The sequence below is a fragment of the Myxine glutinosa genome, chromosome 2 (genome assembly GCF_964187855.1).
Source record: "Myxine glutinosa chromosome 2, kmMyxGlut1.1, whole genome shotgun sequence".
NCBI classification, from domain to species: domain Eukaryota; kingdom Metazoa; phylum Chordata; class Myxini; order Myxiniformes; family Myxinidae; genus Myxine; species Myxine glutinosa.
The window spans coordinates 206,805,287-206,829,189 of NC_136262.1; the positions used below are offsets into that span (position 1 = coordinate 206,805,287).

The 23,903-nt window shown below is 46.0% G+C and overlaps 1 protein-coding gene across 2 annotated transcripts in view; it reads right to left on the bottom strand.

Annotated features, from left to right (window-relative positions):
* ADISSP (adipose secreted signaling protein) overlaps positions 1–23,903 on the bottom strand; it is a 123,968-nt gene that overhangs the window by 54,685 nt on the left and 45,380 nt on the right. For both annotated transcript variants that reach the window (XM_068106423.2, XM_068106424.2), the window contains exon 4: positions 18,804–18,942. In XM_068106423.2, the coding sequence (XP_067962524.1) occupies positions 18,804–18,942 (139 nt within the window). The remainder of the gene's footprint in view (positions 1–18,803; positions 18,943–23,903) is intronic.

The window sequence follows — 23,903 nt, forward strand, 5'->3', positions numbered from 1 at the left end:
GCACTATACAATCTTTGTTGTAGGCTTCATGCACTTGTCTGCGCACTCGGACACAGCCATCTTGACGATAGACCAGAAATCTAGACTCATCACTGAAGATCATGTGATTCCAGTGTCCTGGCTGCCATTGACAGTGCTCTCTGGCCCACTGCAATCGGCGCTGGCGGTGTTGTCTGGTCAGGCATGGCTTTCTCAGGGGATGCCTGGCACGGTAGCCTGCTTGAACCAGTCGTTGGTTGACTAGCCTTCTGGACACAGGCACATTTGTCAGTTGCTGCCACTCAGCCCTAAGCCGATTAGCTGACTTGGTACGGCCATTGTGGACTAACCGGTGCAGCTGGCGATCATTCCTCCTTGTGGTTCTGTGGGGATGTCCTGGCCTCGGTATTGGAGTAGGGACACCCCTCTGAGCATTTCTTTTCAGGATATTTGACACCTGACTTCGAGTGATGCCATACTGCCGAGCAATAGCATGCTATTTCATGCCGTAATTTCGTAAAGCCACCACTCCAAGACAAACAGCATTGTCGAGTTGACGGACCATCTCCAGAGGAAGCGGCAATAACTTTTAGAGATGTGCAGCAGTTGTTTTCCACTAATACAGAACGCAACAACCCTTGTATACCCGACTGTGAAGCCAATCATCAAATGCACCTGTCCGTACATTTTGCCACGCCACCTGTGATATAATCCTGATGTTGACATCTTGCTGCGACAGACAATCAGTGACATGGTTCTTTTAACAAATAAATCACCAAAGTGTAAAAGAAACTCACCAGATTGATATACTGAGTTAAGAACGTAAACGCGTCAAGAAAAAAAAAAATTCCATATTAAATGCCAAGTCTGTGTGTATATATATATATATATATATATATGTATATATATACATATATATATATATATATATATATATATATATATATATATATATATGTATATATTGTTGCGGATATGGGATTTGGATCCATCCATATCCGCTTGTAAATATTCCCCTATTTCCTCAATACTTCCCAACTATCCCCAATCCCCCATTCCCTAGTCCCATTTTCTGTAAACAACACTCTGTAGCCCCGACCTTCCCCTATTTCCCCCCTTAAATGTCGTGCCCAGGTTCACCGCATCTCATGTAAGACAACTAGAGGACATCTTGCTAGTTATTCTTAGTCTATGTCAGTTAAGGACTCGTTTCCATTAATTCTGACTCTTCGTTGCACCAGAATGTGATTGTATGGCACCGTTAGAAAGTTTAGGACCTCCCAATACCTCCCCGCAGCTCTTCCTCATGGTACAACAACAACAGCGGCGGCGGCGCGGGGAGTGTGCGTCCTCACTCCGGCTTGTTTAGCCGCCATTGAACATGTGCTCCGACGGGGTTACCACGCAGGGGCTCGCTGTCAGCTCCTCGTCAAGGGCGGAGCCCGGTAACCCCCCGCACCCAATAGAAGCGGCGGACCGATTCCATCTGGGGCGGAGCTAACGAGCCGAGGGCATGTCACTCCCCGCTGGGCATGCGCAGGAAGAGGGAGGTGACGTAAGATGCGCCCCCAGCTTGGAGAGAGGAGACGCCACCAACCGAGCGCTGCGATACCTCCCCGCATCTCTGGACTGGACCGAGCTGTATCCTGTCCCTGAGCCAAGGTGCACCTTGAGCTATCGACTGCCTGTCCTTCCCTGCCATCAATCCCCGTGTAAGTCAGTCTTGTCCCGTTTGTCTGTGGTCTGTCGGGAATAGATAAGACTGTGTCTAAGTGCCCATCTTTCTGTGCTTTGCCTCTTACCGTGTAATCTACCCGTTTCTGCATCACCAATTATATCCTCCTCCGGAGGTCTTGAGAACTGTACCCCTTGTGTCGTTGCATTAATCCCAGCCGTTGTGTCCTTTCCTTCATTGATTTAGCATAGCGCGATTTGGTCAACGTTCGAGTGGAATTGGGTTAGTTGGGGAAGAATCGGGTAAACTGTGCGAACACGGCGGCCATTCCGCTCGGTCAAGCAACATCTTAAGTCGTGTCCGTAACAATTGGTTGTCAGGAGTTGGATTCGGACCTGGGACTAAATTTGTTAGGCCCAAATTTTGGAACACCAATTGTACTATTAGAGTAACAATTGGTGTCGAGGAGTGAGATCGGACCCGAAGCGCGCTTCACGCGCTCGAAATTATTAACGGCGAAATTTGATTTTGTTTTACAAAAATAAAAACCCGAATTTTGAAAGTCACGCTATGGCGGATCAAGACGGCTGGGTTCCGGTAGAGGAGAGTGAGGCAGGGTCGATCCAGGACCAAATTGAGGGACATGAGGAGAGCGAAGCAGTGAGGGTGGCAGGCGCGCAAAATTGCGCCTCGCAGATGGCCATGGCGACCGCGCCCGCGACCGTAGCAGCGCCGTTGGTGGATTCAAACCTTTTTTTCCTGCAAATGAGGGCCCTTATGGGACAAATGGGAGACCAAATTGGAGGTTTGAAAAACAGTATAGATGCTCAGGGTGAGCGATTGGAGGGCCAAATGGGGTCCAATAGCGAGAAATTGAGGGAGGACATGGGGGCCAATAGCCAACGGTTAGAACAAAGGATGGGGGCCCAGATCGGAGGGTTAGGGAGTAGAATAGAGGGATTAGCCAATAGATTAGGGGAAATACAGGAGGGGTTAATGGGGGTAGAAAACAGAATGGCCGCTCAAGAGAATCAAATGGAAGGGATGCAAAAGGGGTTAGAGGGGTTAGAAAACAGTATGGAAGGCAAATTGAGGGACATGAGGGACCAAGCGGAAAGGGAAGTTAAACAAATGGGGCAGCAGATAGAGGGGGTCAGAATGGGGGTAGAAACTAAATTGGATGCTCACAGGGAGGAAATGGAGCAGATGAGGGTGGCATCTGGGCAGGAGATGCAAGTGATGGGAGAAGAGATCAGAAGAGGGGTGAGTGAGGAGGTCGGAGGAGTGCGCGAGGAGGTGAGGCACTGTAAGGAGCACATGGAGAAGGAGGTGAGAAAGGGGACTGTAAAGTTACAAAGGGGCATAGAGGACCTGACGCAGGAGGTGGAACAGCTGACGGTGGGACAGACTGAGTTAGTGGAGCAGGTACAAAGGAACACTGCGGTACTAGGAGGGTTAAAAGCGACACAGAAAGAACTAAAAGACGACTTGATAGCGACGAAGTGGGAATGTCAGATGGTACGTGAGGGACTGACAACGAGGTTGGACGAGGTGACAGAGGTAATGGAGACGAAGGACCGGCAGGTGAGGACGCACATGGAAACGGTCAAGGTAGCCTTAGAGGACGAGCTTGAGGAGACGTACCGGGAAATAAAAGAGGTGAAGCAGAAATTAGAAGAAGTGGAAGAAGGGGTGAGCGAAATTAAGAAGCGACGGAGAGAGGATAAGAAAGAGATAAAAGAGGAGGTAAAAGAATTGGTCCAAAGTCTGTGTTCGGATCGTGATGATGTGCTCATTAACCGGATGAGGGATTCGCAGGTGATGGAGGAGAAGCGAAGAGGAAGAGGACCCGGTGTAAGTGGTGACCAATATGGTCGTGCGTATGATGCGCCAGGGGATTTAAGAAGCTTGGGGGTCGAGATGGACCCGGGTGTTCGTGAGAGGCCGTTGGTGAAGTGTGCGACAGGTCTGGTGTGCGAAAAAGGAGGTGTGTGAGAAAGTCCGACTCTGGGGTGTGTGAGGAAAAAGTGCGTGCCAAGGAGTGAGGGTGCTGGCGAGAGTGAGTCGGTCGTAGCGCGTGTGCGAGGGAGCACATGGAAGCGCGTAGTGAGGAGTGTTACGGAGGGTGTAAAGGGAGAATGCACGCCTGTGGTGAGTGTTACAGAGGATGTAACGGGAGAGGGTGTGCGAGAAAGGTGTGTAACCGACAGGTGCATGAGGAAAGAGTGCGCTGTCGGGAGTAAGGGTGAGTGCGTTGTCAAGAGTGGAGGTGAGAGTAGTAAGAGTGACACGGAGCGTGAGTTGGTTGTGACAGGTGAGAAAGGATGTACACCTGGAATGGAAGGATGCACACCTGGAATGGTAGAGCGTGTGTGGGAATGCATGCTGGAATTGGTAGTGAGGCACGTGGTTGGGTGTGCGAGTGAGGGCACACCTGTGATTGTCACAGAGGAGGTGACCGAGGAGGGGGCGCGAAGAGTTGTGTTGGTGAGGTGTGCGACCAACGAATGTGTGCCAAAGTGTTCGGTGGTCAGGTGTGTGACCAAGGCTGGGAGTGGAATGAGTGTACCTGGGTGTGTGAGAGAAGGTACGACGAGGAGCATGGAAACGGCGGGAGGTATGAGCAAGAAAGGGGTGGCGTATGCATGTAAGCATGCAGGTGAAGCATCGACGGTAACCGGGTTAGAGGTTAGAACGACTTATAGCCGAATTGGGCCCTCGGTGCGTGCCGGGCTTCGCGTGCCGCGAGAACCAGCGGGGATCCGAGCCACGGCGGGTTCGAAAGGACCGCCGTACGCGATCCATGCTGGGCCTCGCTTTGAACGGCCGCGTCCGTGCTCCACTAGGCGGAGCGGGCAGCCCGATAGGAAGGGTCGTCATGGCGACCACTTTTTGTTGAGGCATTCCGGCAGGTCGAGATCGGGCCATGGGATGGCTCCGTGCCGAGATGGTGCGGGGGACCTCGGCCCGGGTAAACCTCCTTCCCTGCACCGAATGCGGGACGTATCCAGCCGCTGGCACCACACAACCCGCATTCATGGCTTGGCTGTACGAAGCCGAGCTTTAGAAGTTAATTGGCGCACCGAGAGGCATTAGTAAGTAGACTGTAATGATGAGGTTAGTGTTTTGGACCCAAAATTAGAGAAAAACAAAATTTGATGATTGGCAAAGAATTGGCAGTAAATGGAAAATTTTTGAATTGGTTGGAATTTGGACGAGCAAAATTTATAGTGAGAGACCCCCCGATGTGGTGGGATGGCAAATCCACCATCCCTCAAAGAGTGGGGGCAAATGCGCAATAGTTTATGGGGTGGCTATGACAACCGAGCCAGGGAGGGTTTGGTTATATTGATAGGGATCTAGCGAAGATGACATTAGGTAACGTCAAGGTTAGATAGTGACTGATACCTGCAGAGGGGACGCAGGTAGATTAGTATGGATGATAATGACGAGGGAGCGCAATAGTTTAAAGGGACGACTGGGAAGCGCAAGTTTCAGAGGGGAGTAGTTAGATGAGATGATGCCGTGTGTTTGAGGATTGAACAGGTGTGATTGAACAGGTGTGTTGCACAGGTGTGCAACTGGACAGGTGTGTGGAGCAGTGTATGAGTAGTGAGTGTTGTGGATCAGCGCGAATGTGCTTAGGGGAGAGAAGGGTGCAGGCGGCACCAAGTATGAGTGCACAGGTGTGCAAGTACAGGTGTGTGGAATACATGGAGTATTGGATTGAGTGGTGTGGAGAGAGTTGGAGTAAGTGGTACGGAGTGGTGTGCATGGTGCGAAGGTGTGGATGGGGGAAGAGTGGACCCCTATCACGGATACCCGGGGCGGGTAGTGTAAGTGTTAGGTAGAGGGTATAGGTAAATTGTGGTTGGATATTGGCATTTGTGGTGCGGTTGCAGAATGGTACTGTGGATGGGTGCATTAGTGTTGTGGAAATGGCTGGGCGTGTAGCCTGTTAGTGTGTGTAGTTGGTTTGGGCACTCCACCACTGTGAGGATGTCGGCCAGGTGAGGCCGCAGGTGGGCTCTGGGAGCCGTTAGTGTCAGTGGATGCCTGAGGATCCCGGGTGTGGATCGGGCAGCCCGTGCCAGAGAGGGCACTGAGGGGGTGAGAGTGCGAGAGGGCCTTCCCCAGTTAGTTAGGTTAGGGTGAGGAGCAGGTAAGCTCGGGTGGCAACTACAGTGGTGGAGGTGTGAAGGTGGGTAGACCTGCTGGGAGAGCTACACGTCACAGCCCAGAAATTGTGCGAGGGCACCGGGAGATGAATCGGGGGGGGGAGGGGGGGGGGGGTGAGACCCCAAATTGAGAAGCACCACAGTTTGGTCAATGGGAATTGGTTTATAGAACCCATAGTGTAAGTTGGCCAATGGTTTGGCAGGAGAAAGACCCCGGGTAATGTAAAGTTGTTAAAGTCATTTAGGAAATAGTTAGGATTGATGAACCTGTCGCACCATACGCAGCCACTTACCTGAGGTGATGATGATGACTCCACACCTGTGTTTTCTTTGTTCTGTGTGCAGGAAATGAGAATTGCTGTGTGGATTTGTGAGACGCATCACGACGTGGATGAGACATTGGGGTGATTCCATCTCTCCCTCCTTAGGAGGGACTGATGATGAATTGGTGATGGCAAATTTTGATGTTGAGTTGGAGATGGCAAATTTTGATGAGAGTTGGAAATGGCAAATTTGATTGGTTAGGAGGGAGAGAAGACGAATTTGGTTTATGGGAGGAACGGGGAAGACAGTAGGGACGTTTGTTGATTTGTAAAGTAGATGTTTATGGGTAGTGTTGTGTTTTGTGGATACAGTAAGGGGTAAGGGAGGGGCCATGTAGGTTACCTGGTGGGGGGGGGGGCGTACGGTAGGAACGTACCTGTCTCACCTGGTTCCCATGTGCCCCCAGTGTGCATTACCTTGTATTGCGTGCACTTTTGCGCCCTTACCACCTTACTCAATTGTCTTCTTTTGTCTCCCACCTCCGAGGATCTGGCTTTGGGGCAGAGAGAGAGGAGAGAGAGGTGCTGGCTCCGCAGTTGTGGGCCTGTACTTTCGCTGCTTGCTGCCTGGATCGATACACCATATGGACCGCAATTTTTGTGGCCGCCCACAATGGACCGCAGTTCTTTTGCGGGCAAGCACCACCCGTTGATGGACCTCTGGGTCAACGTGGCACGTATGCCATACAGGTGAACCACTTATAGTTGGCCCCCCTGACGGCCACAATTTAGAAATGGACGCGGTTGGCGCCTTTCTTTATTTTTGAAGGAAGCCAGAACACCAAGTGGGCTCCAAGGCAAGACCAGCGGCAGAACATCGGCCGGCTGCGACACCACCGGTGATTATTGAAAACTTTATTGGTGCACCGGATGGTGCTGACTGTACATGATGGGGTGGTGCTTTTGGTGCTTGGATGGGGTGCTCTGCACATTATTAATGGCCGTATGGCCACAGGGCACTCGTGGGTTGGTGTATCGATGCTGGCATGCGTGCTCTCTCTATGCATAACATCTGCATGTGTTCCTCCAAAAACAGGTCCTGGATCGTAGTGTAAATATCAGTGTAGTCTTGTATAAATGATGCTCCCTACCGGCTGTATGTTTAGTTTGAGGATTCTTTCCGCGATTCGGTTATCCTGTGGGTGTGTTTCTGTGAGGAGAAGGGTGCAACGTCGCAGGGGGGCATATTTACTCATTTGTGAACATCTGTAAAACTGTCGCACTCAGGGTTGAGTTAATAGTAGAGGGAACTACATCTGAGTGCCACACTAACGTAGGTAAAAATTTATCGGGTCGGGACGCCCCGAGGTAGAGAAGGGTGCAATGTTGCAGATATGGGATTTGGATCCATCCATATCCGCTTGTAAATATTCCCCTATTTCCCCAATACTTCCCAACTATCCCCAATCCCCCATTCCCTAGTCCCATTTTCTGTAAACAACACTCTGTAGCCCCGACCTTCCCCTATTTCCCCCCTTAAATGTCGTGCCCAGGTTCACCGCATCTCATGTAAGACAACTATAGGACATCTTGCTCGTTATTCTTAGTCTATGTCAGTTAAGGACTCGTTTCCATTAATTCTGACTCTTCGTTGCACCAGAATGTGATTGTATGGCACCGTTAGAAAGTTTAGGACCTCCCAATACCTCCCCGCAGCTATTCCTCATGGTACAACAACAACAACAACAACAGCGGCGGCGGCGGCGCGGGGAGTGTGCGTCCTCACTCCGGCTTGGTTAGCCGCCATTGAACATGTGCTCCGACGGGGTTACCACGCAGGGGCTCGCTGTCAGCTCCTCGTCAAGGGCGGAGCCCGGTAACCCCCCGCACCCAATAGAAGCGGCGGACCGATTCCATCTGGGGCGGAGCTAACGAGCCGAGGGCGTGTCACTCCCCGCTGGGCATGCGCAGGAAGAGGGAGGTGACGTAAGATGCGCCCCCAGCTTGGAGAGAGGAGACGCCACCAACCGAGCGCTGCGATACCTCCCCGCATCTCTGGACTGGACCGAGCTGTATCCTGTCCCTGAGCCAAGGTGCACCTTGAGCTATCGACTGCCTGTCCTTCCCTGCCATCAATCCCCGTGTAAGTCAGTCTTGTCCCGTTTGTCTGTGGTCTGTCGGGGATAGATAAGACTGTGTCTAAGTGCCCATCTTTCTGTGCTTTACCTCTTACCGTGTAATCTACCCGTTTCTGCATCACCAATTATATCCTCCTCCGGAGGTCTTGAGAACTGTACCCCTTGTGTCGTTGCATTAATCCCAGCCGTTGTGTCCTTTCCTTCATTGATTTAGCATAGCGCGATTTGGTCAACGTTCGAGTGGAATCGGGTGAGTTGGGGAAGAATCGGGTAAACTGTGCGAACACGGCGGCCATTCCGCTCGGTCAAGCAACATCTTAAGTCGTGTCCGTAACAATATATATATATATATGTATATATATGTATATATATATATATATATATATATATATATATACATATATATATATACATACATACACATACACACACACACACACACACACACACACACACACACACACACACACACACACACACACACACACACACACACACACCAGCTTGGCTCAGCTCGTTGCGCTCGCCTCACCACGCGTCGTTACTGAGGAACGGGCTTATAAGTTTGGAAGAGGATTTGGAAGAGGGAGACAGATAAGAGAGTTCGGTCCTGAGGACGGAGAGATATTGTTTCCTGGCTCTCCTGAGGGTGGACACACACTTGTTTCGGGCTTTGTGAAAGGAAATGAGATTTCCTTCCGTTGGATTTGCTTTCCAGGAGACGAAAGCAAGTTGTTTCTGGGCAATAGCCTCACCACAAGATTCCGTGTACCATGGACGGGAGGAAGGGTATGACAACTGAAGACGAGAAGGGATAAATCTGTGCACGAGAGAGAGCAATTTACTTTGGAAGAATTCCCAGGATGAGTTGATGTCAGAGGCAGTAGAGATGGGAGACCAGTCCAGATGATTGATGGCTGCTTGAAGACCGTGCCAGTTGGCCTGAGTGAAATGCCAGACTCGTCGACGCTGAGGAGGCTCTCTGAAAATGGTCAGAGAGATGTCCACTTTAACAAGCACATGATCAGAAGAGCCGATTGGAGCAGAAGAAGAGCAGCAGACATTTTCAGGGAAGTTAGTCATAACCAAGTCCAGAAGAGAAGATTCTCCGTTGACTGAGATCCGGGTTGGGAAATTGACAGATTGTGTCAGTCCCAGTGAGTCACAGAAGTCCTTTGCTGAAGAGCCATGGCTGGTGAGAGAGGTACCCACACCCAGCCAACTGGCATGGTGACAGTTGAAATCACCACATATGAGGAAGAGAGAGTTGGGATGGGTAGATAGAAGTTGGTCCATATTATCAGACAGCGAGATGTAGATGGAGTCATCACTGTTTGGTGGACGGTACAACACGCATATGAACAAAAGGTGGGAGCGAAGGGGAAGCCGTAGCCAAAGGTATTCCTGGGGGTGAGGTGGAGAGAGTGCAGTGCTGGGCGAGTGAGGAAGAGAGTTTTTTATAAAGATAGCAACCCCACCTCCAGGATGAGGCTCAGGTCTATCATACCGGAGGAGGGAGTAACCTGGGAGAGATACCAAGGAATCTGAGACATCATGATGGAGGAAGGTTTCTGTTAAGCAGATCACGTCTGGTTTGTCAGAAGCAACCTGTATGGAGAGATCAGTTAGGTTTGAGCGAAGGCCCCGGATGTTTGAGGTCCATACTGTTAAGGAAGAGGAAGGGGGAGCATCGGATACAGAACAGGGGGGGGGAGCGGTAGGGCAGGATGTGGAAGAGGAGGAAGAGGTAGGGAGAGCTGTTGCAGGTGTGTCAGAGATTACAGAATAGCTTGGAGAAAGGGAAGAATGGGGCGGACAAAAGGTTTGATGGTGTTTGGGTGAGGCGCAGTGAGGTGTTATTTGAGGAGGGGGAAGAGTGAGGCAGAAGGTTGAGGAAGATGAAGGTGAAAGTTGGAAGGGGGAAGAAGCGGGGAGGACGCTTTGACGAGGAGGGGTGAGAGGGGAGTCTAGGAGGGGAGGAATGAGGGAGAGTCTCGGAGGGGAGGGGTGTGGGGGGAGTTTAGGAGGGAAGGGGCAGGGGGGGAGATTTGAAAGGGATGGGTGTTTGGGAAGATTTGGGGGGGAGGGGCAAGGGGGAAGATTTGACAGAGATGGGTGATGGGGAAGATTTGGAGGGGAGGGGTGTGATTGGATTTTGAAAAGTGTACGATTTATGGGAAACGAACATTTATTGCAAAATGAGTTTCTTGAGACATTCGAGTCAAAAATACGTTTGAGGACGCTGAAGGATGGGTGGAGTTCTGGAGAGTTTAGGGAATGAATGAAAAATGCACTGTAAGAGATGGAATTTTTTTTTGAATGAATAGAATTGGTGAGCAAGTCGAAAGCATCCTTTTATAGAAGAAGTAGAAAAAAGTGTTATAGAATATGACATAATAATAAAGTTCTTCAGGGGACAGATGAAACATGTATTAACAACTTGATCACGTGATCTCGAACAACGTGGTCGAAGAACGAAAGAACAAATAACGAAGAACGAAAGAGCAAAAGAACGAAGAACGAAAGAACAAATAAGAACGCACAAGCGGATAAGAACAGGGAAGGAAAAAAAATTGCGCTATGTATATACACACACACACACACACACACACACACACACACACACACACACACACACACACACACACACACACACACACACACACACACACACACACACACACACACACACCAGCTTGGCTCAGCTCGCTGCGCTCGCCTCACCACGCGTCGTTACTGAGGAACGGGCTTATTTTAGCTTAAATAACGACAGTACCTGAGTTGCTGTGTTGTCATGATTTACATCAATCATAATACAAACAATTATTTTACACAAATTTATTTGTAGTGTTTGTGATATTACATTTTTATAAGCAACTTAGGTTGAATATTTCGGTTGAAAAAAAAAGAAAAGAAAAAAAAGAACCCCTCAGCACATACATAGGGGAGGGGTCGGTGCAGACTGGAAATTTAGGATGATTACACCTCACCGCCACATAATTTAAAACACCTCACCACCACATAATTTAAAACACCTCACCACCAAGTAATTCAAAACCACCACCACCTTATTAAAAACACTTCACAACCACGGAAACAAAAGTTTGAGGGAGTAGTTCAGTGACAACAGACACTGCCCAGATATGTAGATATAGAGATAAATGACTGTACCTGAGTTGCTGTGTTGTCATGGTTCACACCAATAATAATTCAAACAATTATTTTGCACAAATGCATTTGTAATATACGTGCTAATTACATTTTATAAACAATTGAAGATGAAGACTTAAGTTGAAAATTTTTAAAATGAGGACATAAGTTGAAAAAAAAATTATTTGGGAGAAAAAACAAAAACAAATATCCTGAGCACATACACACAGGAGAGGTAGGTGCATACCAGAGGTTTGGTAGAATTTCACAAGAGTTTGAGGGAGTAGTTCAGTGACAAGACAAGACAACACAACCCAGGACAGGATAGACACTGAACAGATATATACATGTATATATACAGTCACGTGAAAAAGTAAGTACACCCCATGTAAAGTTTTGACTTTTTCAACATATTTCAACATACAGCTATTTGATCTTCATTTCAACAATATTGATAGAAAAAGGTGATATAATATAACAAATATCATGAAACATTTACATTTTGTCGTCCATTGTATAATTTAAATAAACATAAATGCAAATTTCGCATGTGGAAAAAGTAAGTACACCCTTGGCTCTAATAGGTGGTATTGCCCCATTTGGCAGAAACAACCTCAAGTAGGCGTTTCTTATAACTGCCTAACAGTCTCTGAAATTGACTGGGAGAAATTTTTGCCCACTCCTCCATGCAGAATTCTTTCAGCTGTACGATGTTTGAGGGGTTTCTTGCATGCACAGCTCGTTTCAAATCCCCCCCACAACATCTCGATGGGATTTAGATCCGGGCTTTGACTTGGCCATTCCAGAACCCTCCATTTCTTTCTTTTCAGCCATTCCTTGGTGGATTTACTGGTATGTTTAGGATCATTGTCATGTTGCAAGGTCCACCTTCGGTTGAGCTTCAACTCTCCGACAGATGGCCTCACATTATCCTCAAGCACCCTCTGGTACAATGAAGAATTCATAGTGGATTATATGATGGTGAGCTGCCTAGGCCCTGATGCAGCAAAGCTGCCCCAAACCATAATATTTCCACCACCATGCTTTACAGTTGGTATCAGGTTCTTGTGGTCAAATGCTGTCTTTGGTTTTCGCCAAACATGTCTTCTGGTGCTGTGGCCACATCGCTCTACCTTTGACTCATCTGTCCAGAGCACATTGTTCCAGAAGTGCTGGTCTTTGCCGAGGTGTTCATTGGCAAACTTTAGTCTTGCCCTGATGTTCTTTCTGGACAGCAAAGGTTTCCTCCTGGCACACCTCCCATGTAGATCAAATTTGTGCAGCCTCTTTCTAATGGTAGACTCGTGCACTTTGACATCAACAGTGGCAAGAGCTACCTGTAGGTCCCGTGATGACATTCTGGGGTTCTTAGAGACTTCTTTCAGCATCGTGCGGTCTGCTCTCGGGCTGAACTTGCTGGGGCGGCCTGGCCTGAACAAGTTGGCAGTTGTTTGGAATCTTCTCCACTTGCAGATGATCTTCCGGACAGTCGAATGATTGATTTCAAATTGTTTGGAGATCTTTTTAAACCCCTTCCCAAACTTGTAGGCATCTATAACCTTCTTTCTGAAGGCATCAGAGAGCTCTTTTGATCTCGGCATGGTGACACCGCACACTTCAACAACAAAGAGCAAACCAAACTAAATGTCTGAGGTTTAAATAAGACAGGTTCCTCCAAGATCCTCTCTAACAATGTTCTAATCATTTGCACCTGAGCTGGTGCACCTGATTCTAATTTTAGGTATTTGAAGTAGTGATAAATGTAGGGGTGTACTTACTTTTTCCACATGCGAAATTTGCATTTATGTTTATTTAAATTACTAGGGCATGCCCGTACTATATATATATATCTAAAATTATATCCCCCCCCTCTATTTACATGAAATGGTTTGGTCCAAAGCGAACGGCTTGCGAGTGGTGACAATCCCCCCCCTCTATTTACATGCAATGGTTCGGTCCAAAGCGAACGGCTTCCGGAGTTTGGTAAAGAAATCGCCATCGCGTACACAAACGCGCAGGAAAGCGAATGAATCGCAAATTCGTTTTTATTAGTTGTAAAACATAGTTTAACGCCAACATAGGGCATTGGCCGTACGTGGGTGCCCGTTCCGTGGCCAAAAAAAAAAAAAAACGCTACCCGTACGCTCTACCCCGCCCGTACGCCCGTAAACAAAAAAACCAACGCTCTTCGCTTCCGCCCTTCGCTCTGACTGAATTGGGAGAAATAATGCGCATAAGAAATCGAATTACGTACCGTAATGGCGGTCAGCTCGTAACGCGCTCAGCTCCGCTCGTCTCACATCGGCCACGCCTACGCAACAGAGCGTTCTGTGATTGGCTGCCGGAAGATAAGTCGTCACTGTCCGGAAGTTCGCAAATCGCAGTTAGGATGAATCGTTTTAATTTAATCGCAGTTTGAATTCGTTTTAAAACATAGTTTAACGGCAACATAGTTTTCCAACGTGAAATAAATGAATACGCTGTCAAATGTGCCGTCCGAGGCAGAGTCTGATCGCCACGTTCGGCACACGTGATAGCTCGCTGCTCTCTGATTGGTTGAAGCGTTTTTTGGACATAGCTCGGTCAGTAATTGTCCGATTAATATGAAACCTTGAAAAGGCACATCCTCGGGTCCCCAGCAATATACCTGGCAAGTTTCAAGTATATCGGACCCGTGGTTGTCGAGAAACAGCGGTCACAGACAAACACACAGACACACAGACACACAGACACACAGACACACAGACATACACACAGAGATTGCTGGAATTATAGATAGATACAATGGGCAACAAAATGTAAATGTTTCATGATATTTGTTATATTATATCACCTCTATCTGTCAATATTGTTGAAATGAAGATCAAATAGCTGTATGTTGAAATATGTTGAAAAAGTCAAAACTTTACATGGGGTGTACTTGCTTTTTCACGTGACTGTATGTATGTATATGTATATGTATATGTATATGTATATATATGTATATATATATATATATATATATATATATATATATATATATATATATACACACGTATATATATATATATATATATATATTATCATTAGATGGTACATTGCATCTAATGCTTGCAACCCAACTCTTCTATCCCTTCACTGAATTCCCTCTTTACATCCCCGCCCCTCCCCCTTACCTATTTGTATATTGCCTCGTACCTTGCTCTGTGCATGTACTCCCTGTACTGCCTGGGCCCTGGACCCTGAATGTGTCAATATTGACCTTTACAAGCCAAGCCTGAGGTAAATGGGTTCACTCAGAAAGTTGTTAATGATAAATGTTAATGTTAAGAACACTGCTTTATAATTCTTGCAGCATATTTTTCAAATAATTTTGCAGATCTATTACAGTTATTCTATTACAGATCTATTACAGCAGAGTCAAATGAATTATTATTATTACTATTACAGTTAATTAAAAATAAAAAAAATTTGAAGACAAATAAATGTTTAGTATCATTGCAAAAATGTTGGGGCAGCCTCTTTACTTCTCACTTCAGAGATCACATGATTTACATTCAATCTCACATATACTATTTTGTACTCCAAATGCCTGGTGTTGGCTTAGCGGTCAGGGTGCCGGCTTGGGATCCTAGGATCCTGGGTTCGAATCCCGGTCGATCGCTGAATTAACGCCAGGGGGGTTGACTCAGCCTGTCATCCTTCCGAGGTCGGCAAATTGAGTACCAGCTTACTGAGATGAATGATCCCGGTGTGTACCCTGGTTTAGAATAGGTACACCGTATCCCTGCGCATTGCAAGAGCGTGACCAAGGGTTGGCGTCAGGAAGGGCATCCGGCCATAAAAACATTGCCTCAAACAGGGAACCATGATTGTCATGGGGCCCGCAAGGCTAACCCCCGCTCTAGCGGGGAAAATGGCCTTAAAACGATCATTCATTCATTCATTCACTCCAATATGCATATAACGATTCATTGTACTCCTATTCAAGGTAGTATAACGGACTACATTGACTCCGTACTCCAATATGGGGAACTGTTTTCTCATGTTCTAGTAATGTGGCATCATGGGTTGGACCTCTTTTTTGCAAACAGACTACAGAGTCAAGGGTCGTGGCTGGAAAACAGAATGGATCAGGATGCAACAGAACAAAAGGAACAGCAGAAAGTGAAGTGGGAAAATGCCAACAGATGAACAACAAGGGATGTGGGGAACATTGAAGAGAATGTGCAAGTTGGGTCCACAGGTGAGACAAAGGAGGAAAAAAATGAGTGGAGGTGAGGAGTGATTCTGAATTTCAGTAGTTTTACTGAGAAGTTAACTGGTGGACCACGTGTGCCCCTGTAGATACCTGGATGTGTGGGGTATGTGGGAAGGGAGGGGGGTGGGATAAAAGTATGAAGAGAGCAGAGGGTGCAAGACTAGAAAAAAGTCGGAAGAAGCCAGAGAGATCAACGACTTCCCTGTAGTGTTCGGCCCCTAGACTCGGCTTCATCTTGAGAGATTCCCATGATGTTGAGAGCCTCAGTATCCAAAGCATCAAGTTGAGCAAGGTATGAAGAGGGGCGTCAGCCCAGAGGGGGTAGCAGAAATCCATCAAGCTGCGGATGATAGCCTTGTAAGTGGAGAGGAAGTCAGTAAGCCATGTGTGGAGTTGGCCTTGCATACCATAGGCAGACAGTTTGGAGAGCAAGGTGGGATGTCAGACAGTATCGAAAGCTCGAGATATATTAGGAGAAATGGCGCTGATCACATGGCTGAAATTGATCAGGTCTCATCCATTGTTGGGTGAGTAGAAGCAGCATGTTCAAGGTGGAGTGACAATGTCTGAATCCAACTTCTGAGATGAGGCTGTTGGAAAAAGGACTGACGTTATGCCAACTGCAATGATGGATTTATGACCTTGCTGATGATTGGAAGTAATTAATTGGACTGTAGTGAAGGGGATCCGTTTTTGCACCTTTTTGCAATAATGTGATGTTGGCTGACTTTCAAGCAGATGTAATATGACCTATGGCAATTTATAGAGTGCAAAGGGCAGAGAGGGGATGTGCAAGAGCAGAAGAGCAGGTTTTTCAGAGTTACAGGTCTGGTCTAGTTGCCGGATCAGAGGTGAGGATTAAAGGGCCCATCTCATTGGCCTGGAGACTAGGTGGCGACCTGGTGGCGACTCGAGTCTCCGCTGGTTGCGGAGACGTCTCCGCGACGTCTCCTGGAGACTAGCCGGGTCTCCGGGAAGTCGTGGGAAATTCAAACATGTTCGATTTTTTTGGACGTTGCGGAGACTAATTTTGTCCGCGACTGGGGAGACGTCTCCGCGACGTCTCCACGACCTGCTAGAGACCAAGGAGACTGAGGAGACGTTGCGGAGATGTTGCGGTGACGTTGCGGCGACGATGCGGCGACGATGCGGCGACGTCTCCGCGACGCTGCTTTGACCCACTCTAGAGACCACGTGACTGAGCGCGTGCTGGCATCATCGAGACGCCTTCACTCCTGGTCCAAGTCAGGTACAGGATCCGGTCAAGGTCTTCATCATTTGGTACTTGTTCCTGCTACTGCTGCTGCTCCTTGTACTGCCTTGGAAGAGGCCCCACCATCTTGTCTTGCCAGGGGACAGCTCCAACTCCAGAGTAGTACTGTCCTTCCACCATGCCACCCAAGGGCAGTGCAGGCCAGAAGGGCAAGAAGGAGGAGGATGAAGCAGTTGTAGCAGCTTCAGCGCAGTTTGTGGATGCTGAGGCAGCAGTTGATGCTAGAGAAGATGAGGAACATGGTTCCAGCGGCGATCCGACTAGAAAGCAATATGATTGGAAAGAGGGGCATCAAGAGGCAATGGCTGACTTCTGGGAGGATCATCCGGAATTTTACGATAAATCGTATGCAAGATACAAAGATAACCAATACAAGAAAGCAGCGGTTGAACCTTCCTTGTTGATATGCAGAACATCTTCGAGGAGATCAAGAAGCCCCTACCTACATGTGAGTGTATATTTAAATTGCATTGAATTTATATTTAATTGCATTAAAATAAATACATGCAAAAAAATGTAAAAAATGTAGCGAAAGGAGTCGTGATGAATATCATCGCCCTGGCGTAGACGTCGCCCTGGCGTCGCCTTGGTGAGAGCACAAGCCATTTTTTGGTCTCCCGAGTTGCCCGAGTTGCCGCAACTGATCAGTCGCGGCAGTCGCGGCGACGTCTCCGCCAATGAGATAGGCCCTTAACAGAAACGTATCCACCTTCGCAGGTGAAAAAGACAGATTCCAGAAGCAATTGGGTGCAGCTGGTTAGGGTGGACAGAAAACACGGGGTTGGGGCCAAGTTTGGAAGCAAACACGGAATTGAGGCATTCAGCCTTCTCACAAGTGCAGTCGGCTGTGGTGCCATTTGAAGTGAGGAAAGGAATGGAAGTGGAGCATACTCCAGAGGCAGACTTACCAAAGCGCCACCAGGTTTTAGAGGACGGAGACGAGTTTGAAAGTTCAATATTGAATTTGAAAGATGTTGTTTTCTGGCTCTCCTAAAAGTGGACACATACTTGTTGCATACTTTGTGGAATGACCTGAGATTGCCTTCTATTGGATTTGCCTTCCAGGAAGAGAAGACAAGTTGTTTCAAGGTAACTGCCTCATTACAGGATTTAGTGAGTGTACCAAGGGCAGGAGGAAGGGTATGAAAACTGAAGATGAGATGGGGTGAACCTGTGCATAACGGAGAGCAGGTTTCTGTGGAAGAATTCCCAGGCTGAGTTAATATCGGGGCGGTAGATATAGGAGCCCAGTCCTGAAGTGCAATGGCTGCTTGCATCCCTGCCAGTTTGCCTGAGTGAAATGCCAGACTCACCCATGAACTTTAACAACAACCTGGAAGTTATTGACCCATTTAGCCGAGCAATTAAAAAAGTCCCAATTATCCTTATGAGCACATTCCTGGCCTTTCCATGCAATATCCTACAGCTTAGAGTATTGGCAAAGCACTTTATCTTAATGTCCTCACTTTACCATTAGTGGTGATATATAATTAAATGTCAAATTAAACACCAAATACGATATTCCACTCAAAATGTTTAAAACAGTACTCTTACGACCGATTGAGCTGAGTTTTTCTGTTTGTTTTGAGTTTGTTTGCAAGCATGTTTAAGGTAGTTATAAATACAAAATTATATCATTCAACATGTATGGGGGTAGAGGAATAATGATCCCACAGGCTTTTTGTGCGTTCAACTTCAAATGAGGGCAGCAGTTTTCAGGATTCATATTCCAAAATTATGGAAAAAAAATGAATAAATGCCATGCCTCCATGAGATTGCTGATAAAAGCCCAGGTGGCTCACTAATAAACCTTACGGTGGGAGTAATCTACCTGGTCTAGTTTATGAAGAGACACTTCCCCCTGAATAATGAAAAGGAAAATGAAGTTTGAATGAGGACAAACTTACCTTCAGTAGAAGACCTGATACCTTTGAGCTGTAGGTACTCGGTTTTGGTTGCCATGCAGGTATCACTATTCAGCCAGTCCAGTACAGTAGGTAACGTGACGGTTATTTCATACTTGTGGCCAATCTTCAGAAATCCAACCTGAATGCAAGAAAATCTGGATGAGTGAGAGAGTGAAAGAAAGAAAGAAAGAAAAAAAAAAGATTTGAGGCTCTGAGTCTGGGGGAGGGTGAAGGGGAGGAGGTGGCGGGCAAAGGCCTTGCTTCAAAAAAGGTTAGCATACCTCAATCAACGTCTTGTTGACTCCGTCCATAGTTACAATTAAATAAGAAAGAAAATAGTATTTGTCTGTTTAGCACTCGGATGTGCTTTTGCTGGCCTAATTTAAATGACCTCGCAGACTGAGAACTGACATTCTTTTCTGGTTGAGTCTTGTCCTTGTATTGCCAAGAAGCACACTGATGATCCAATTTTATTGCGGGACAATCAAATCATCTGAATTCAGTTGACCTGAGAGTGAAAGCTAGACGTGTGTAAAATTCAAGTTTAAACAGTCGAGACTAATGATTGACATCATAGATAATTATTAAAAGTTTTACATAGTGCGGAGGTATCCCGATGTGGAGCCGATTTAGTAGATGAGGAACTGGATGTATATGCAAAGTAAAACGAAGAGGTGCCACCAGACCAATGTTCAAATACCTGTGCTGTGGCAATTACACACTTCCATACTGATGTTTACCAATACATAAGCACCTTTCTGAAGCTTGTAAGTACAACACCTCTGGTATTGTGTGAATGAGAAAGGAGTACAAGTGTTTTCAGCACACTGAACAATTTTAAGAGGGCTCACATGCCAAGAGAAAAGGTTGAGTGTGCTAACACACATTCACATCCATTATTTCATGGATGACAATCTAGATGAGGAATGTGGAAAACCTTGCAAACCTCACCCTGGGATACTTTCAAGGACTGTGCTGCAGTAGATCGGCAAAACCTCTCGGCCAATTATTTTCCTCACCGTCATGTGACAGGTAAATTAATTTTCTCAACAAGCACACATTCTGTGATGTTTTTCTGTTTGTATCACTTTTTGTAAATATGTTCCGTCAGTGCCCATCGGGTTAAATTATCAGTGCACCTTGGACGATCCAACTCCCCTACCCAACTTCTCTTTTGGAAAATGATGTCAACATCCCTATCTACTGTGTTTGTTGGTCCAATGTTTACCAACATCTATCTATAATTCCAGTAATCTCTGTGTGTATGTGTGTGTGTTTGTCTGTGACCGCTGTTTCTCGACAACCACGGGTCCGATCTAATTGAAACTTGCCAGGTATATTGCTGGGGACCCGAGGATGTGCCTTTTCAAGGTTTGAAATTAATCGGACAAGTGGTTCCCAAGGTATGGTCACCGTACTCGCAAGCCGTTCGCTTTGGCTTTGCGAATGGACCAAACCATTTCATGTAAATAGAGGGGGGGGGGGTTCTACCATACTCGCAAGCCGTTCGCTTTGGCTTTGCGAATGGACCAAACCATTTCATGTAAATAGAGGGGGGGGGGGATATAATTTTAGATATATATATAGTACGGGCACGCCCTAGTACTTGTAATTCAGATAACGTATTGTCGCGTCCCTGGGGTTAACATCCCAAGAGGACGAATGACCGAAACGAGCTTTAACTCTGAGGTGTACTTCGAACCTTGGCAGGATTGTCTTTGGCACGTGCGGGAAAGCTTGAAGCCTTATCTAATGCGGAAGGCCGACACTAGGTTAATCTGAACCCACAAACACAAAGACGGGACAGCAAAATCCACAATACAAGAATGAAATGCAAAAATAAAGGATTTAATGAAAATAAATGCAAGAGACAAAAATGAAAGGCGAGGTAAAAACTGTAATTCCTAATTGACACGTCTCCGATCAGACCCATATACAAACAAGGGGAAAATAAAAGGAAAAAGAAATGATGTTTCATTTCAAGCGGGCCGGCACTTAGACTCGAACCTTTGCCCTCTTGATGCTGAAATCTAATCAGTTCATCTTTGCATCACAATATACAGTCACGTGAAAAAGTAAGTACACCCCATGTAAAGTTTTGACTTTTTCAACATATTTCAACATACAGCTATTTGATCTTCATTTCAACAATATTGAAAGATAAAGGTGATATAATATAACAAATTTCATGAAACATTTACATTTTGTAGTCCATTGTATAATTTAAATAAACATAAATGCAAATTTCGAATGTGGAAAAAGTAAGTACACCCCTACATTTATCACTACTTCAAATACCTAAAATTAGAATCAGGTGCACCAGCTCAGGTGCAACTGATTAGAACATCGTTAGAGAAGATCTTGGAGGAACCTGTCTTATTTAAACCTCAGACATTCAGTTTGGTTTGCTTTTTGTTGTTGAAGTGTGCGGCGTCACCATGTCTAGATCAAAAGAGCTCTCTGAGGCCTTCAGAAAGAAGGTTATAGATGCCTACGAGTCTGGGAAGGGATTTAAAAAGATCTCCAAACAATTTGAAATCAATCATTCAACTGTCCGGAAGATCATCTACAAGGGGAGAAGATTCCAAACAACTGCCAACTTGTTCAGGACAGGCCGCCCCAGCAAGTTCAGCCCAAGAGCAGACTGCAAGATGCTGAAAGAAGTCTCGAAGAACCCCAGGATGTCATCATGGGACCTACAGGTAGCTCTTGGCACTGTTGATGTCAAAGTGCACGAGTTTGCCATAAGAAAGAGGCTGCACAAATTTGATCTACATGGGAGGTGTGCCAGGAGGAAACATTTGCTGTCCAGAAAGAACATCAGGGCAAGACTAAAGTTTGCCAATGAACACCTCGGCAAAGACCAGCACTTCTGGAACAATGTGCTCTGGATAGAAGAGTCAAAGGTAGAGCTATTTGGCCACAGTACCAGAAGACATGTTTGGCAAAAACCAAAGACAGCATTTGACCACAAGAACCTGATACCAACTGTAAAGCATGGTGGTGGAAATATTATGGTTTGGGGCAGCTTTGCTGCATCAGGGCCTGGGCAGCTCACCATCATAGAATCCACTTTGAATTCTTCATTGTACCAGAGGGTGCTTGAGGATAATGTGAGGCCATCTGTCGGAAAGTTGAAGCTCAACCGAAGGTGGACCTTGCAACATGACAATTACCCTAAACATACCAGTAAATCCACCATGGAATGGCTGAAAAGGAAGAAATGGAGGGTTCTGGAATGACCAAGTCAAAGCCCGGATCTAAATCCCGTTGAGATGTTGTGGGGGGATTTGAAACGAGCTGTGCATGCAATAAACCCCTCAAACATCTTAATTTGTTGTTGAATAAATTATTGCAAAGTCAATTTTTCATTGTTTTTTGTTCAATTAGATCACCTTTATCTATACATACTGTTTAAATGAAGATCAAATATCGATATGTCCACATATATGTTAAAAAGATTTTAAAAACATTTCATGGGGTGTACTTACTTTTTCCATATGCAAAATTTGCATTTATGTTTATTTAAATTATACAATGGACTACAAAATGTAAATGTTTCATTATATTTGTTATATTACATCACCTTTATCTATCAATATTGTTGAAATGAAGATCAAATAGCAGTATGTTGAAATATGTGGAAAAAGTCAAAACTTTACATGGGGTGTATTTACTTTTTCACTTGACTGTATACTTGTCTAGGAATGCATACACATCAAACAAACACGAACAAACAGACATTTCTCCAATTAGAGTATGACCTGCATCAGCAACCCCAGGGCATTCATAAATAGAACGGCACTCAGTAGAGCACATACCTCTACCAGGCTGAACACTACGTTTTGTATCTCAATGATAGGCCGGATCTGCATCCACAGCTGTACCAAAATCTAAGCAGATTCTTCTTCCAACTCATCTCATGCACAAAATTAAGTAATAACCCATGCACAACGTTTTACGGTATCACATACAACATATCGATTTCAGCCATATCTCTAAATACTACATATCCTTATCACTTGAAAAATATTTAAAATGATCATATCCGGATCTTCAGCAAAATCTAAGCACTTCGTCCTTGTCAAAAACCCAACTTGTCCACAAAGTTTCATCCAAATCCATGTATACCTTTTTGAGACATCGTGTTATATATTGATTTTGGCCCTACCTAAATTATGAAGAATCCTTTAAAGAAATAAAAAATACTTGTATAAGGAACTGAATCTTCACCAAAATAAAATTAATTATTCCTTGTCACACACCCAATCGGTCCACCAAGTTTAATCTGGTTCCGTCCATAATTGTTTTTACCTTCGCAAAAGCGGAAGGTTATGTTTTGATCGCTGTGTATTTATTTGTATGTCTGTGTGTGTGTGTGTATGTTATTCGCATAACTCAAAAAGTATTCAACCGAATTGCATGAAATTTGGTGGGATGATTGGTTATTATACGGGACACATTTGGTTAGATTTTGGGAGCAATCGGGTCAAAGGTCAAGGTCAAGGTCACGAAAAGGTCAAAATCGTATTTTTACCAAGTACAGAACAGTAGCTGCGGCGAAGGTATGCGCTCTACCGAGTGCCCGTTCTAGTTTAATATTGTTACGGTCGCGGGGTTCGGGTCAACTATGAAGGGGTTAGCCTCCATTCCCTCCCGAACTTACCGGACCTGAGGCTTCCGTGCACTAATGACTTCGTACTTTGGCAAGTTGCGAACCAGCAACTACGAACGCCAATTGGACCATAGCATGATAGCAGGGTCCATCGTCTTACTCCGCTTACCTGTACCACGTGACGGTTTCAATCAGGGAACGTACCTTCCCTCTGGTGGTGTACCACTTTCTTTTGTTCCTGGATGGAAATTTAGATGGCCGAGCAACCGTTGGTACCTGCCGGGCTAATGCAAATTTTGTTACGGCCGATCGTTACACTGGGTACAAGCAATTGCGGAGCAATGGAAGAAAAGACATTCATGGACAGAGGGAAAGGAAACGTTTAACGATTTGATTTATTTACAGGTATTTACAGTGCAACTTATCAATAGGAAAGAAAAAAGGACAAGAGGAATTAAACTTAGCTTTATCTACGCCTTATGATG